Source organism: Eufriesea mexicana, unplaced genomic scaffold (assembly GCF_001483705.2).
Source record: "Eufriesea mexicana isolate 0111107269 unplaced genomic scaffold, ASM148370v2 scaffold812, whole genome shotgun sequence".
NCBI classification, from domain to species: domain Eukaryota; kingdom Metazoa; phylum Arthropoda; class Insecta; order Hymenoptera; family Apidae; genus Eufriesea; species Eufriesea mexicana.
The window spans coordinates 543,882-557,510 of NW_016909009.1; the positions used below are offsets into that span (position 1 = coordinate 543,882).

Consider the following 13,629-nt stretch of genomic DNA (forward strand, 5'->3'; position numbering starts at 1 on the left):
CAGGCCAGACTCCGTTGTCACCAGGGACCAAAAATTATCTTCGCGAAACTCTCCTTTCGAGATAACTCGGTTAGTCCCAAGCCAACTTCGCAGCTCCGAAGACGTTTGGCGTTAAACGTAGATTCCTGGAAATAAACTCGGACAGACGAGTTTGAAAAGAGAGGTATCCGAATACCCGGAATATCCCTGTGACGACTGAGCCCAGCAAGAAAATTCGACTGACCGAAGCCGAACGAGAGAAGAAGAAAAAGAAAACATTCACCCCTATGGTAGTTGGTAAATTTTTTCGGAACAGGACAGCCCGGTGACCATGATCGGTCTCCAGAAGAAATTTCGCGTGGCGGTTGCGAGTTGGTGGAAAGAAAGACGAAAGAAGACGAACGCGGGAGGGTGAGTGGCGGAGGCGAACGAGGAGAGAAAATTGAAGCGACAGAAGAGGAACGCGAAGCGGTTGATGGAAGGGAGGACCGATGAACGCAGGACGGTTCGTTATCGACGGCCTCGAGTCGCCGACCAATCTCGATGCTCAGCGATACCGCGGTCGGCCCGTCGGCCACGCCCACGGCGCCGCGCGATTCGCCGAGCCGATGTTTTCTCGTTTGGACCTCGGTGGTGGGGGTAGGCTGGCGCGCGGAGTCCGTGGATCGGCGGCAGGCGTCGCGTCGTGCGTGCACACTCCCAAAACTATCGTCCGCGGAGGCAGATTGAACGTCGTGCACGCCGTGCTCGTCCTCGTGCGTCGCTTCCGAACGCGACAGCCGCCTCTCACGGTTTTCATCTTCCGAGCGTTTAGCCCCGGCTGCTGGCTTGTCCACGTTGTTTCGCTTCCTTGGTCGCGAAGGATGTCGCCGTTGGGCCGTGTCCAGTGTCGCGAAGCGAATATCTGATCGGTAAACGAGGAGAAAGTGTTAGCGTGCAGCACAGTGATCTCGGGACTCGAGTGGATGGCCTGATATGACAGTGTAGTGACTTGCTGCTTGTTGTTGTTGGTTTCCGTTCGCCTCGCGCGTCACAGTTCAGTATCCTTGGGCACCAGGAGAGACGAGAGTCTCAACCACGGCAGCAAAATTGAGCTGGACTTGCACCAACGGGCCGCCGGCCACTTCATGAGGTGAGTCCCTTCGTAAACACGTCGTTGATGCGATTTGCGAGAGAGCGAGGATACTTTGCGATCGGGTTTCAACGTAAAACTCGCGACACGTTGACGATGATGATGTCGAGTTAAACCGAAATTCAGTTGACTCGAGGAGTTTGCGAATTCTCGAGGACTCCGGTAAAGAGAAGTTTGTTAAGCAAAAGAAACGAGCGTCTTATATGACTCGTTTTATGTCGACGAATTAATTAACTCGCTCGTGACAAAGTACGCGTAGTTTTCGACTCTGATTTACATAATCTGCAACGTGTCGCTTGGATAGTTATCGAACGAGATTGCGATAATAGATCCGTGTTACTGCTTCGATTCAACGATCACGAAAAGAATCCTGTATTATCTCGGTTAGAATATATTACCGTTTCATTATCACGTTGTTGTACAAAGTATCGATAATCCAACACCACTTTCGAGGATTTAGGCCCGATTAAATGACTGTTTATCAACACCGACGGCAAGGCAATTAATCCGAGAGTATCTGAAACAAAGTCGAAGAGACCTCTGTTTTCCAGTCGTACCAGGGAGATGGTGTATGTTTCCTCGAGTTCTCCGATCCACGTATACAAATATCTACCAAACTCGTCGCGACTGTTTCGTCGAAAAATACTTTGAAAACCAACTTTTCTACCAGCCCAACGATCTTCGCGGTTCGGTTATTTTCCCGACCTCTACGGCAGTCGTTCCTCGAGTGACTCTGAGCATCCAATGCTTGCGTCTTGGTGGTCAGAGATCGGCGACTGGGCTCGAGCAATAAATTACCGCGTGCACAGCGTCATCAGCCGTTGCCTAAACATTCAATTAGCACTTCCTAATCCCCCGTCGCAGCTTGTCAACAGCCATTACTTCCAGCATCTTCTCTCTCTCCGGTGAACCACCCCCGAGCACCCTTGGGGCCTCTCTAGAGCAGCCACGCTGCTCCGTTGCACCCTCTCCCGCCCCGAACGTCTCTCTAACCAACGTATCTATTAATCCGGCCTGAATGACACTCGAGGGTGGTCCCGGCCCGAGGGTGATTCTAACCCTACAAAATCGTAACTACCGCCCCCGGGGTTAACTCCCTCAACCACTACAGGTTTTTTTTTCTTAATGAATGCTCAAGGAGATCCGCGTAATTGTGTTAGTTCGAGAGGAGAAACCGAGGGAAGTAGAGTGAGAGAGAGAGAGAGAGATTTCATTCCCGGGGTCGCGGAAGGAACGGCGAGAAAGAGAGAGGAGGAGGGAGAACACCCTAAGCGAAGGGTGACATTTAGGGTAAAAAGACGGAGAGAGGAGAGGCAGCAACGCGGCGAGATTGGTTAATGGCTTTGATACGAGAAAAGGATAAGATTAATTTGCTTATGAATCAAAGAGCAAACGAATAAGCAATTACCGGGACCGTGAGGAGTGGCTGCACGAGTGCCCTCGCTCGGTTCTTCTGCGTGTCGCTGGCGCACAATTAAAAGCCACCAACACCATTGGAATGCGCGCGCGTGCCTGCGTGCCTGCATGTGCGTGTATACGTGGATTTACTGCCGCGAGTTATTATACCGGTGACCGGTGGAAATTCCCTTTTCACGCGATTTACAGGCGAAGGATTTTCGAGAGCGTTGTCCGGCTAATTATAGGTGTCATCAACCTTTCGCTTCGATCGGCCACGCGTGTGGTGCAACGATTTTCATATCGAATGCGCGGAATGTTTGCGGTCGATAAGGTTGATTCCCGTTGTTGGTCTAATTCTCCGAATGGTTTATTAGCCTCGTTCGTTATTTTCGTCCACCTCGAATCCGTTTCACGCAGGAATTTCATCGCCGCTTTGCGTGCGTGCCGCTTCCTTGCATTTTTGTTTCGCGACTGGTCGTGAAAGGTGGATGTTTGCGAGTTTGGTCAAGTAACTTGTTGCGTCCGGATGAATGAAACGATGATTGATGTAACGAGTCTGTCAATTTGGAAGGTTATTCAGCACTTTCTTAATGATTTTAATCTCCTTCTGACAGGCCGCGACGTTAGGATTCGCGGCTCCTTAGTGGCGAGCAAAAAGAAAATTGCCAGTGAGTCATTTGAATGATTGTTTGCTACTCTCGTGACGGTACTAATTTCGCTGATAGCTCGCACAATTCAAAATTCATGTTCAACCGCACAAAAAATAAAAACAGGGTACTAAATTGCATCACGGAAGATTGATATGTTCATCGTCTAAAATTACAGTGCACGTCACGCGAGACATTATTCAAACATCGTTTCGCCAACTTCGTAGCGTTCAAAAGTCATATTCGAATTCGCCCAAAGAATATCCTCTGCTCCCCTCTCCTCTCTACTCCTCCTCTCTCGAACGAAGCGATTCGACAATTTCGAATCGATTATTCTATTCTTCCGAAAACATCGTGAATTTATTCCTCGTATACCAAATGCCTGGTAACCTCGTCTGAAACTTTGTAACCACCAAGAGTTACGCTCGAATTTCCCCAGATATTCGAAAGAGCAACTTCGCCTCTTCAAACCCCTGCGAACTACCCTTCGCTACGCTAAAAATCCGTGAATTTGCCCTGCAAACCAAAATCCGAGTAACCTCGTCACCCTCTCCGACAAACTACCCCCTCTGAAACGCGACATCTCCGCGAAGCGACTTTCCAGCGAGCAGCTTGCACCCTAAACTACCCAGTCGGGGACTAAATAACCGAAATAACGTCGCGAAGATCGTAAATCAAGGCAAAGTGGACGAGGTTCGTCTCCGACGGAGTACGAGCGAGCCTCTGGAGACAATAGGATCTCGTGCGGTGTTCCTACAGGCTAGGGTGCAGGAACATCCAGGAGTTCCTGGAGGGTCTGGCCGGTCAGTCGGACTGTCGGTCGTCGCGGCTGTTTTCACGTGGGCGTGTCCCTCCATTAACGTGGCCGCTGAGCTTACTAATTGGTGGCTGCGTTTAATTACAGAGCCGGCGGCAACATGTGCGACGGCTCGTTCACGGAGACCCTGCGCGGTATGCAGGGCATGTCGGGCACGTCGCCTCCCGGTGGTGCGGGGGTCGGCCCCATGGGGGTTGGCCTCGGCAGCCCTCTCGGCCCGACCACGAAGAAGGCGCAGGTGGAGCACATCAAGAGGCCGATGAACGCGTTCATGGTCTGGTCCCGGCTGCAACGGCGGAAGATCGCGCAGGAGAACCCGAAGATGCACAACTCGGAGATCTCCAAGAGGCTCGGTGAGTCATTTTTCCGAATAGTTTTGCTATATAGATAATAGGAAATAAAAGTATCGGAAAAACCGATTCGAGGAGAGAAATGTGTGTCGCGATCCTCGTTACTCGAAAAGCGACAGCCACACACACGCGAACCGTTTGCTTTCTGTGCCTCGCGAATGCAATTAGCGAAACTGAACTCGCAACCGTGCAAAAAGCCGTCCGAAGGAAAGAAACTCTTTCAACGAAGAACTAACGGTGGAAAAGGAAAAGTCGAAACAGACGAGCAAACAGCTGACTGCTAGTACCGTATAATCGGTCCGCGAACGATCAAACTTTGCACAATTCGCCCGGAACACGCATACGTCGGTTCTCTGCGAGCAGCGGGCCGCGAGGACGGCATCTCCTCGGGTATTCATCCCTTTCAAAATCGCTTGATCGCGGTCGGTTCGGCGAGTCTCGACACACGCTCGAATTATTCGTTGCTCGTGGTACAGGGTGGAAGAGGAAGAGAAGGAGAAGAAGAAGGACGAGGACAGTGACGGGGGGCGGTGTAGCCGCGAGGGAAAAGAAAAGGAGATAAAGACGAACGGGGACGAAGGTATTCCGGTTGGTATTTCCGTTAAATACCCGGGAATCGACAAAGCCCGTTCCCGCAGCCACCCCTCGAAGCTTCTTTATCCGTCATTTTCTTCCTCGCCTCGGATCTTCTACCCCCGTTTCTCTCTCCGGTTCCCCCGTCGGCGACGACGAATAAGGGAAGTGCCTACTCCTCGGCAAAAATGATGCGCGCACGCTCGAACCACCTCCCTCTGCCGCGCGATTCCACCCCCTCCGCGTACCTCTTCCACCACCGCCGCCTCTCCCGCGCCGCCACCCCCTTTTCTCTTCTCCAGCTTGCACCCTTTGTCGAAGCGACACTTTTTCGTCGCTCTTTTACCGCCATATCCCTGGCACCGCGCGCATTTCTGCTTGATATACAACCCTCTCCCCTCGCGCTCACCCCCGCGGCTCTCGTGCTGGCTTGTCGGAGCATTTGCAAATTTCATCCTGCAACCAACCACCCCTCCGCACCCTCCCGCGCCCGTTTCCACGACCCTGCGTCTTGTCGCTCTCCTTCCTCGTGCACGCGAACTGCGCCACTTCGAGGGCTGCATTGTCGGACCAGGGCACTCTGATCGCGAGGCTACGGGGTTGCTTCGCCCCCGAATCTTCGACTTTCTCGCGTTTACAGGCTTACGGATGATAACGACACGCGCGTGATTGGTTTTGCGTCGATATCTGTCACGGCTGATAATGGTCGATCAAAGATGCGATCTCTCGTAGGTGCGAAAATTGTCTGATAATTACAGGACGATAATTTTACTCGCGTTACGAAAGTATTTCAATTTCCGTCCGATTTTTCCCTTCGATCGCCATCTTATTCTTCGCGGCAGTGGAATAAATGGATAGGCGCGGCGCAAAGCGAAAAATAAGGGATGCAACGGGTAGACACGCGAAGTGGTCAGTTATTTACACGGTAACATAAGCGCGTTCGAACGCGAAAGCTGCACCGCAGTTGACCAACCGTTTAGTTGGCCGTGGCTTGCAACGGAGTGTAAACTTTTTAGTTGCCCAACTAACTAGTTGAATGCGCGCGCGGTTTCACGCACTCTGTCTCTCTCGTTCTCTCCATTCTCGAACCAACTGAACAGTTAACCAACTAAAAGTTGATGGTGTTTGCCAAGCCTGAGCAAACGCGCGCGCTCGTCCGCCGCCTCGAAATAGCCTCTAAATGGAAATTTCGATTCGAGAGGAAAAAAGGGTGGATTTCTTGCACCACGCGAGACTCTGTATGAAATTTTATCGTCGCCTCGGCTTATCGCGAATTTTCTTATCGGACGCCAAGTAACCGTCTCGTTACTCGCGAACAAACCCTGTTATACGAGCACGATCAGTGGAACGCGAGATAATCGTCCGAGAGAGATATAAATTTCCCTGGTAGACAGATCCTTACGATAACTCCGAATAAATAATTAAAGATCAAACATTTTTCAAAGACATTTGTTCAATTTCTGCCAGGAAGTCACAGATTCTCTTATCGCGGAACAAGTATAACGTTCGTATGGCTGATACAAGCGTGCAAAAATTGGCAAAGCAATTCCAGACAAATTCCGTGTAACTTAATAACATTCGCGAGCAATAAACAGAAATAATCTGTTTATCTTCACCGGTAATTACATCCCTTCGCAAATTATGCAAATGGAGGATAAAAGCGGGCAAAAGGCGAGGAAAAACCGAAATGTCGATTAATCACGAGCGTAACACCGTGCACGCGATGCCGAAGTAGCGGCATTACCCAGGCAGAGGCGTTTAATCAAATTCCCGGTGCTGGAACGACGCGCCATCCGCGTCTCCGCGAAGAATCGATGGAAAGCGACGTCCGTGATGAACGCGGCGAACAAGCTGTCGCGTTTTCTCGCGCCCGCGCCCGCGTTCCGCGCGACGAACGCGCAATTACGCTCGCATCGGCTCGTAGACGTTCGGTGAAACGTCATCGACAGGCAACGTCGGTTTTACGACGTCGATTAGCGGACGAATGTCCGCGTTTATCTTCCAACCGTACGACCGGACACGTTCCGCGATTCTCCAACCGGCGCAAAACTGTGGCGGAAGCGTGATCGAGCTCACGGTATCGAGCACACGCTCCGCCGGGAGAAGCTAATCTGGTTATTGGACGTTCCTGTAACCCGCACCCAAACTTTTCCGTCCTCTTCCTCTCGCTCTGTCCGTCTGCGCGACGTACTTTCTTCGCCCGATGGAAAGGTTTCACTCGGTCTGAGTAGGTTAGACGCATGGGAGGGGGTGGTTCTTCGGTCGTATTTCCTGCGAGACGAGTTAGGGTGGATGTTAATTGAATGAGGATCGATTAGACCGGTCGGTGAACGACGATGGGAAGTTTCCGAAGGGTTTCGAGTTCTGTTTAGCCAAACGATATGGCGCGGAGGAAATTAAAATGGAAATTAAGGTCTACCGTTGCTTTTCCTTCCATTTTCCTCTTGTACAGGCAATTACGTCGGCTGGACGCACACTCGGTACATTTTAGAACAGTGACATTCGCGTATATAACGAATTATTAGTGTGCCTGATAATTTAATATTTCTTAAGGCTACGAAGCATCACGCGTCGCTCTAATTACTTTATCGTTGCGATCGTAATTGGAGATCGAATATTTAACTTTCATTTCTACAAATTACCCCTTTGCCCAAGATCGCGGTTCTACGATACCGTTTATGACACGTACCTGTCGTTGCTTTACTTTCACCAAACATGTTAATTTGATTTCCACGAATAATTGATCCTCGATATATATATGGCGAGCACGAAAACAACCGCTCGCGAGAATTCTACGAATTCCAGTGAAATTCCCGCCACTCACCGCAGGACGGTTGGGAATAATTCACTGGTCACAAATGTCCCATCCGAGGTCCGACTCAATTACTCAGAGGCGATCACCGAGCCAAGACTGTCCGCTCACCCCTTCATCGATCGTCGTAATTCCCTTCGTGTCCTCTCGCTTCCTGTTCTCTTCCGCCAGTCCCTGAAATACCCAACCTGCATTGTCGCTGCTGAAAAGTAAAAGAGAGAAAGAGAAACGTCAGGAGAACGCGCCACGCAGACGCACAATGCGAGAAACGCATTTTCACGTGCCGGTGCGCGTAGAAACGAAGACGAAGAGCAGGAGGAACTGTAGGAGACGGAGGGTGCACGGAGGGCGAAGGAAAGTGGACAAAGAGGAAAAGGTGGTGGATGTAGGTACGTGCAAACGCGAAAACGGGGAGACGGTGAAACACATGGTCGCTGAAGATAGAAAGAGAGGGCGGGAAAGGGGTTGGATAGGGGAAGAGGAGACTTGAGAAGGTAGGAGCGAAGCTTTCATCGTAATGAAGTATTTCTGCCGGTTCTCGTAGCGTCTCTCTCTCTCTCTCTTTCTCCAGCTTTATCTGTTTCTCTCATCTCTTCTCTCGCTTCTCCTCGGCCTTCCAGTTCTTTCGCGTGCGTTAAAGAAACGACTTGTCGGTTTTGCGCACTCATCGACGTTGAAGCGAGCCGAGCTGCAGAGGCAGGGACAGTCGCGGAGAGAATATTCATCCCGCGAAGGACAACCCTATTTAACCCTTGGAGGCCGTGGAACGAGCGTTTTCTACGCTTCCCTCCGGCGAGTCGATCCCTTTCCATCGTCATCGCGGAGGAATCCTCTGACGGGCTGAAATTGCTTCGGCGTTTTGCGGCTTATCTGGTTAAACGGAGGGAACGGCTCCTCCTTTATCGGCCTTCCGCTTCTTTTTCTTCGCCGCGTTCTCGTAACGCGAATGGTAATTAGAGGAAACACAGGTTTGACAACGGGGTTGGTTTTTGCCACACAGGGTGTGGACGATGAGAGGACGTCGAAAAGAAATTTAATATCTTTCGTATTCGTCGGGATGAGAACTTTTTGCGGAGGAAATTAGCTAGATCTTTGAGAACATCGTTTATGCATGTCTGACTTCTTTATAATTCTCCCTCGGGGATAGGGAGAGTATTTAATACTCGTATTTATATTCGATACGAGATCCAGAGTGAATTTTCAACGCAACGGAGGAGCAATAAACAAAGATGAAACGAAAATTAGCTGTCTTTCGGTAACGGACAAAGAAGATAAAAGTCAGCTGTGCGAAGATACCGAGATCGAGAAATACACGGTGAAATCTAGTTGCGAAAGGTTCTTACACCCCCGTTCTTGATCGTCGTGGAATTTCGTCCTCGATCAACTATCCTATCGCGCGATTCCGAAACATCAGGCGTGACGAGCAACACGGTCTCTCTTTTCCGCTGCAAACGTGCAAACGGAAAGTCTCTCGAGGCATCTAAAATTCTCTGTGACGCGAAAATTCGCGAGACCTTCGGGAACGGACAAAGGGAGGGCCACGAAAACTCTGGTGTTCAAAGACGAGGCATCGTAATCCCGAGGAAAGTGGACGTAATCGTGTCTAGGACACGGAGAGAGAGCGCGCGGAGCAAAGAGACAGAGAGAGAGGAGGAGAGAGCCCGTACAAGATTCGCGAAGAAAACAATTCGCGGAGGACCCCGACACTGCGATCCTATAGAATCGCGAGAACAATGGCGCCCTTGCGACAAAGGAGGGAGCACAAAACGCCTGCACACAGGTACACGCGCCGCTACTCTCCCGTTCTTTCCTCCCTCTATCTAGCCCTCCGTCTCCGCGTGATTAAAAATGATCGTCCCCAAGCAAGCTTAAAGCTCTCGAGGCTGAAAGCTCGCCTCATCCTACTCTCGTCTCTGCTATGCGCCGCGAATACGCGCCCGTTCGCCACCGATTTGGGGTGGACCTTCCGCCAACGTTCGCGATGAATCTTCCGTTTGGTAACGAGCACGGAGACGTGTCGGTGTGTAAATTAGAAATTGAAATTGGGGGAAAGGTCTATGGGTAATTTCCCAATCTCTTTTAATTCGCCAAAATTTATTAACCGATATCGGAGTTACGGGAAAATGGAAAATTGAAAAATGCATCATTTCCGTGCATCGTACAAAGAAGTTATCACAGCAATTAACTATTTAACCGTTACAGTAACTGTGGTCTTTCGAGAAATAGCGATGACTAACGACAAATAATAAATTATATCGCAGCGGTTAAGTTATGCACCGCGAATGCAAAGTTGTCCGAGAATAAGCGGAACAAAGTTTACACGAATGTGGAAGCAGAAGAAGAATTGGAAAAGAAGTTGCAGCGATAAATGGAACGCGAAAGGCGGTTAAACAATTCACGAACGAGCGAATAACGAACAACGTTGTGTAAAAAGAAGGAGAAACGAAAGGGAAAGTGAAATTTCCACTAGATATGGTTGCAGAATTTTAAGTAGGATACTAGTATATACCAGGGGTTTGAACCACGCGTGGAAACATGACACGGTACACGTGTATTATACTGGAATTTCCAGTGAAATCTCGTCGCAATAAACCAAAGGCGTATGTCTTAATTAATCCGACGAAAGTTATCTCCATGGAAACTGTGCTCGCTGTACAGCAAAGCGATACGATTATGCCACTGGTAATACTTCAAGTTTGAAAAATATTAGCGGTAGCGTGGAAAACTCGGCGGTCAATTAAATCTCCGTACGCGCCGAATTTCCCTTTCAAATAAGAAAACACGGCACCTGGCGCAACCATAATCTGCATTTTTCCCTCGTAAAATACGCAACGCTTGCCGCGCACAATAAGCTCGCGCGTCACACGTCCGAAGCCGCCATATTCGCCAACGGAAGACGGGCAATTTGTTGGTATTAGGTTCTTTGTACGACGAAAAAGAAGCTCGCTGTTGCACGGATAATAACGTGTCCTATTAATCTGCAATGTGTACGGCTCATTAATACGTCCAGCAGTCTTCCACGTCGAATAATAGATCGTTAAGGCCGATAAACAGGCCATTGTTTCTCGTCGCCGACCACGTGGACCTATCATCGAGATAACGTTGCACGAGGCGTTAATTTATACGGTGCAAAATTTCTGACGTGGATCAGGCATAAGTTACTTTGTCTTTTCCAACGGGGTTGGGCAGGATACGGTTGCGAGGGAAAACGAGATTGATAAAGATAAAGCGTGATATACCGTGCACTTATATTTCGTTTATTATTTACCATTTTCCTTTTCTTTTCCTTTTTTTCCTTTTTTTTTTTTGTCTTGTCTGATTGTTCAATTTTATAGCCACCTCGTAGTCCGCGTTATCGATAGACTCGTGTTAATTAAACGCGAGTAAATAAGGAAAACGTCCGCACGCGTGGCCTCGCGAGTGAAGCAAACGTACGGTACACGGAAGTCGTAATAATTACGTTTATCTTTTGAGAAAAAAAGTATTCTCCGATGGGACAAGAGATTGCAAAATGGCGAAGTGAAAGTGACGGAATAGTAGGCCACGGAAGGATTAATGGCTCTCTGTGTTTAATGATCCGTTTGATCTGGGTGGTCGGCCTAATTAAATCGGAGAACCGTGAAATTCGAAAGCCAGTAATTAGAATGCGACGCCTCTGCTTTTAATCGAAATCGAAATCCTATTAAATTTACCGCGAGACAAGATCCGATATCAGGTTTTCGAGTTTAGAAATCTCTGTTTCGTTCGTGGTCCCTCGAAATTAACCAGCGGTCGCTCCGAAACTTTCCATCTCGATGAAACGGGAATGCCACCACGGTTTCCAGCTTGTCCCTTCTGTTATTCGAGAAAAGAAGAAGACAGGGGAAAATTTTTCGCGAGTATTTTCAGAACGTAAGACACCCCGCGAGTCTCTCCGTCTTTGCGTCCCGACTTTTTAATCGAATAATAAGTTTGTTTCTCCTGGCGTGGCGTCTCCGCGTAGACAGGAAATGCAGGAAACGTTTTCCAATTTCCACGTTTCATCGTCGGGAACAGGCTCTCCTAGGTAGAATGGGTCTGTGGATCGATCGACAATGCGGCAACTGCTCTGGAAGCGCGCTTTGCCACCCCCTGGTTTTTTAACTCCACGGAGAAACTACCCGCGAGAAATATTCTTTTGAAGGACCAGTGTCCCCCGCGAGAACATTCGCGACGCTCAGCTCGAGAAAGTGGAAGCCAGTTCCTCTAAATGGTACCTTCCAAATGAAATTTTCTCTCTTAAAACCTGCCCTTTTTTCGCCCGCTCTCTGTAGTCGCAAAAATGTCTTCCGAATAAAATTCTCTTCAACGCGCGGCAAAGGAAATTAGTCTACCAAACGGAATTTCTTCCCTGCGCGGTATTTTCTTAGAAATCGCGCATACTTCGCGTGCACTTCTCCTCGGGGTTGTTTACAGCAAAAATTCCCGTTTCGCGTGTAAAGTTTCTATACGCGGCTACACTCGTCGAATCCGAACAAGCTGCGAATTCCTTTTCGTATTTTGCTCGGCAGAAAAGCGGGATCAACGGAACAACGTCGCGACGCCAAGCGAAATCCCGCGACAAAAATTCCAGACAGCCCCGCGATACGCGGGAACGTTATTTCAAACGTCGAGACACTCGTCGAAGCCTGTTCTGCCGTTTCTCGTTTATAGTCCAACAGAGAAATCCGAACATCCCCGGAAGATAAAAGCGCGACGAGGAAACAAACGCGGCGTTATCGGTAGCATTGCGGAGGGAAAAATTACAGGAACATTGTAACCGAGCCCGGAACGGAGGAAGAGAAACGGGGCAGCCTTTCATCGCGGTAATTAATTAACTAAAAAACCGCAGCCGCTGTTCTCCAGTCGATTCAACGAGGAACACGCAGAGGCAAAACAGCGTTGGCGCGCGCGCACACAGCGAGCTCTGTCGAGTCCGCAGCGAAGACACGCGGGAGAACAAGGGATGAAAAAGGGGAAAAGAGGGAAAGAAAGGAAACGGCTGGAGAGAAATAATGCGAGAAAGGGGAAAAAGAAGGGAGAGGAGAGTGGAGGCGAGAGAGAAAACGGTACTCCGGTAGTAGCAGCGGTAGTAGCCTAGTTTTGCCCGCGACAATGAAGACGAGCAAAAGAAGAAAAAAGGAAGGGAGGGGGGGGGCGAGGAGGAGGAAAAGGAAAGCAACGGGAAGAAGGAGAGAGAAGAAAGCAGAGGCAGTGCCTTGGTAGCTCTCGCTGGACTAATAGCAGCTGGCTGGAGAAATAGTAATGCCGGGGCAATAGCGCGTCGTTGGTGTGGTAAAAGCCGCGCTCTAGCAATGGCTCCCCGTCGCCATGGCTATCCTCTCCGCGCCCTCCGCGTCCGAGTTCCTCTTCCCTTGGCTTCCACGTCTCTCTTCTTCGACCCCGTCCATTAATTAACAGGCTTTGTACTTTTAAACGATGTTAAATAAACGGCATTGTTCGCCAGCGAAAGGACTGAAAAGCAGGCGCCATTGTGCTTTAAGCCCGGTCCTCATCGTCGTCGACGACGCCGCCGACGACGACGACGGCGACGTCGGCGTTCGTAGCCGTGGTCCTCTCCGAAAGCACGGAAAGAGAAGGAAGGAGTGGTGGTCGAGAATACCTACCTACTAATACCGACGGTGCCGGCAAGCCTTTGTTCTAAACAAATACGCCAACCCACCCCCGACCAGAGTCCGTTCGCCACCCCTATTCCACCCCTTGTTCGTCCGTGCCACCTGCCTTTCAGGCAGGGAAAACGTGTATCGATTGAAATAGGCTGTAATGTAAATAGCGTCCAAGGAAGAGAGCCATCCTTTCGTCCACCGGATGTCCACCGGATGTCCACTGGATGATGCACGTGCGACTGCGGTTGCTTTCCATTTCGATATTTGTTGGAGAGTTAATTTTGCATCATCGGAAGA

At 49.8% G+C, this 13,629-nt stretch overlaps 1 protein-coding gene across 1 annotated transcript in view; it reads left to right on the forward strand.

Moving 5' to 3' along the window:
• The first annotated feature begins 1,071 nt into the window (after nucleotides 1–1,071).
• Nucleotides 1,072–13,629, forward strand: part of LOC108547013 (transcription factor Sox-19b) — a 29,679-nt gene continuing 17,121 nt past the window's right edge. The window contains exons 1-2 of the mRNA XM_017899341.1: nucleotides 1,072–1,111; nucleotides 4,061–4,326. Coding sequence (XP_017754830.1) covers nucleotides 1,107–1,111; nucleotides 4,061–4,326 — 271 coding nt within the window. The 5' untranslated portion in view covers nucleotides 1,072–1,106. The remainder of the gene's footprint in view (nucleotides 1,112–4,060; nucleotides 4,327–13,629) is intronic.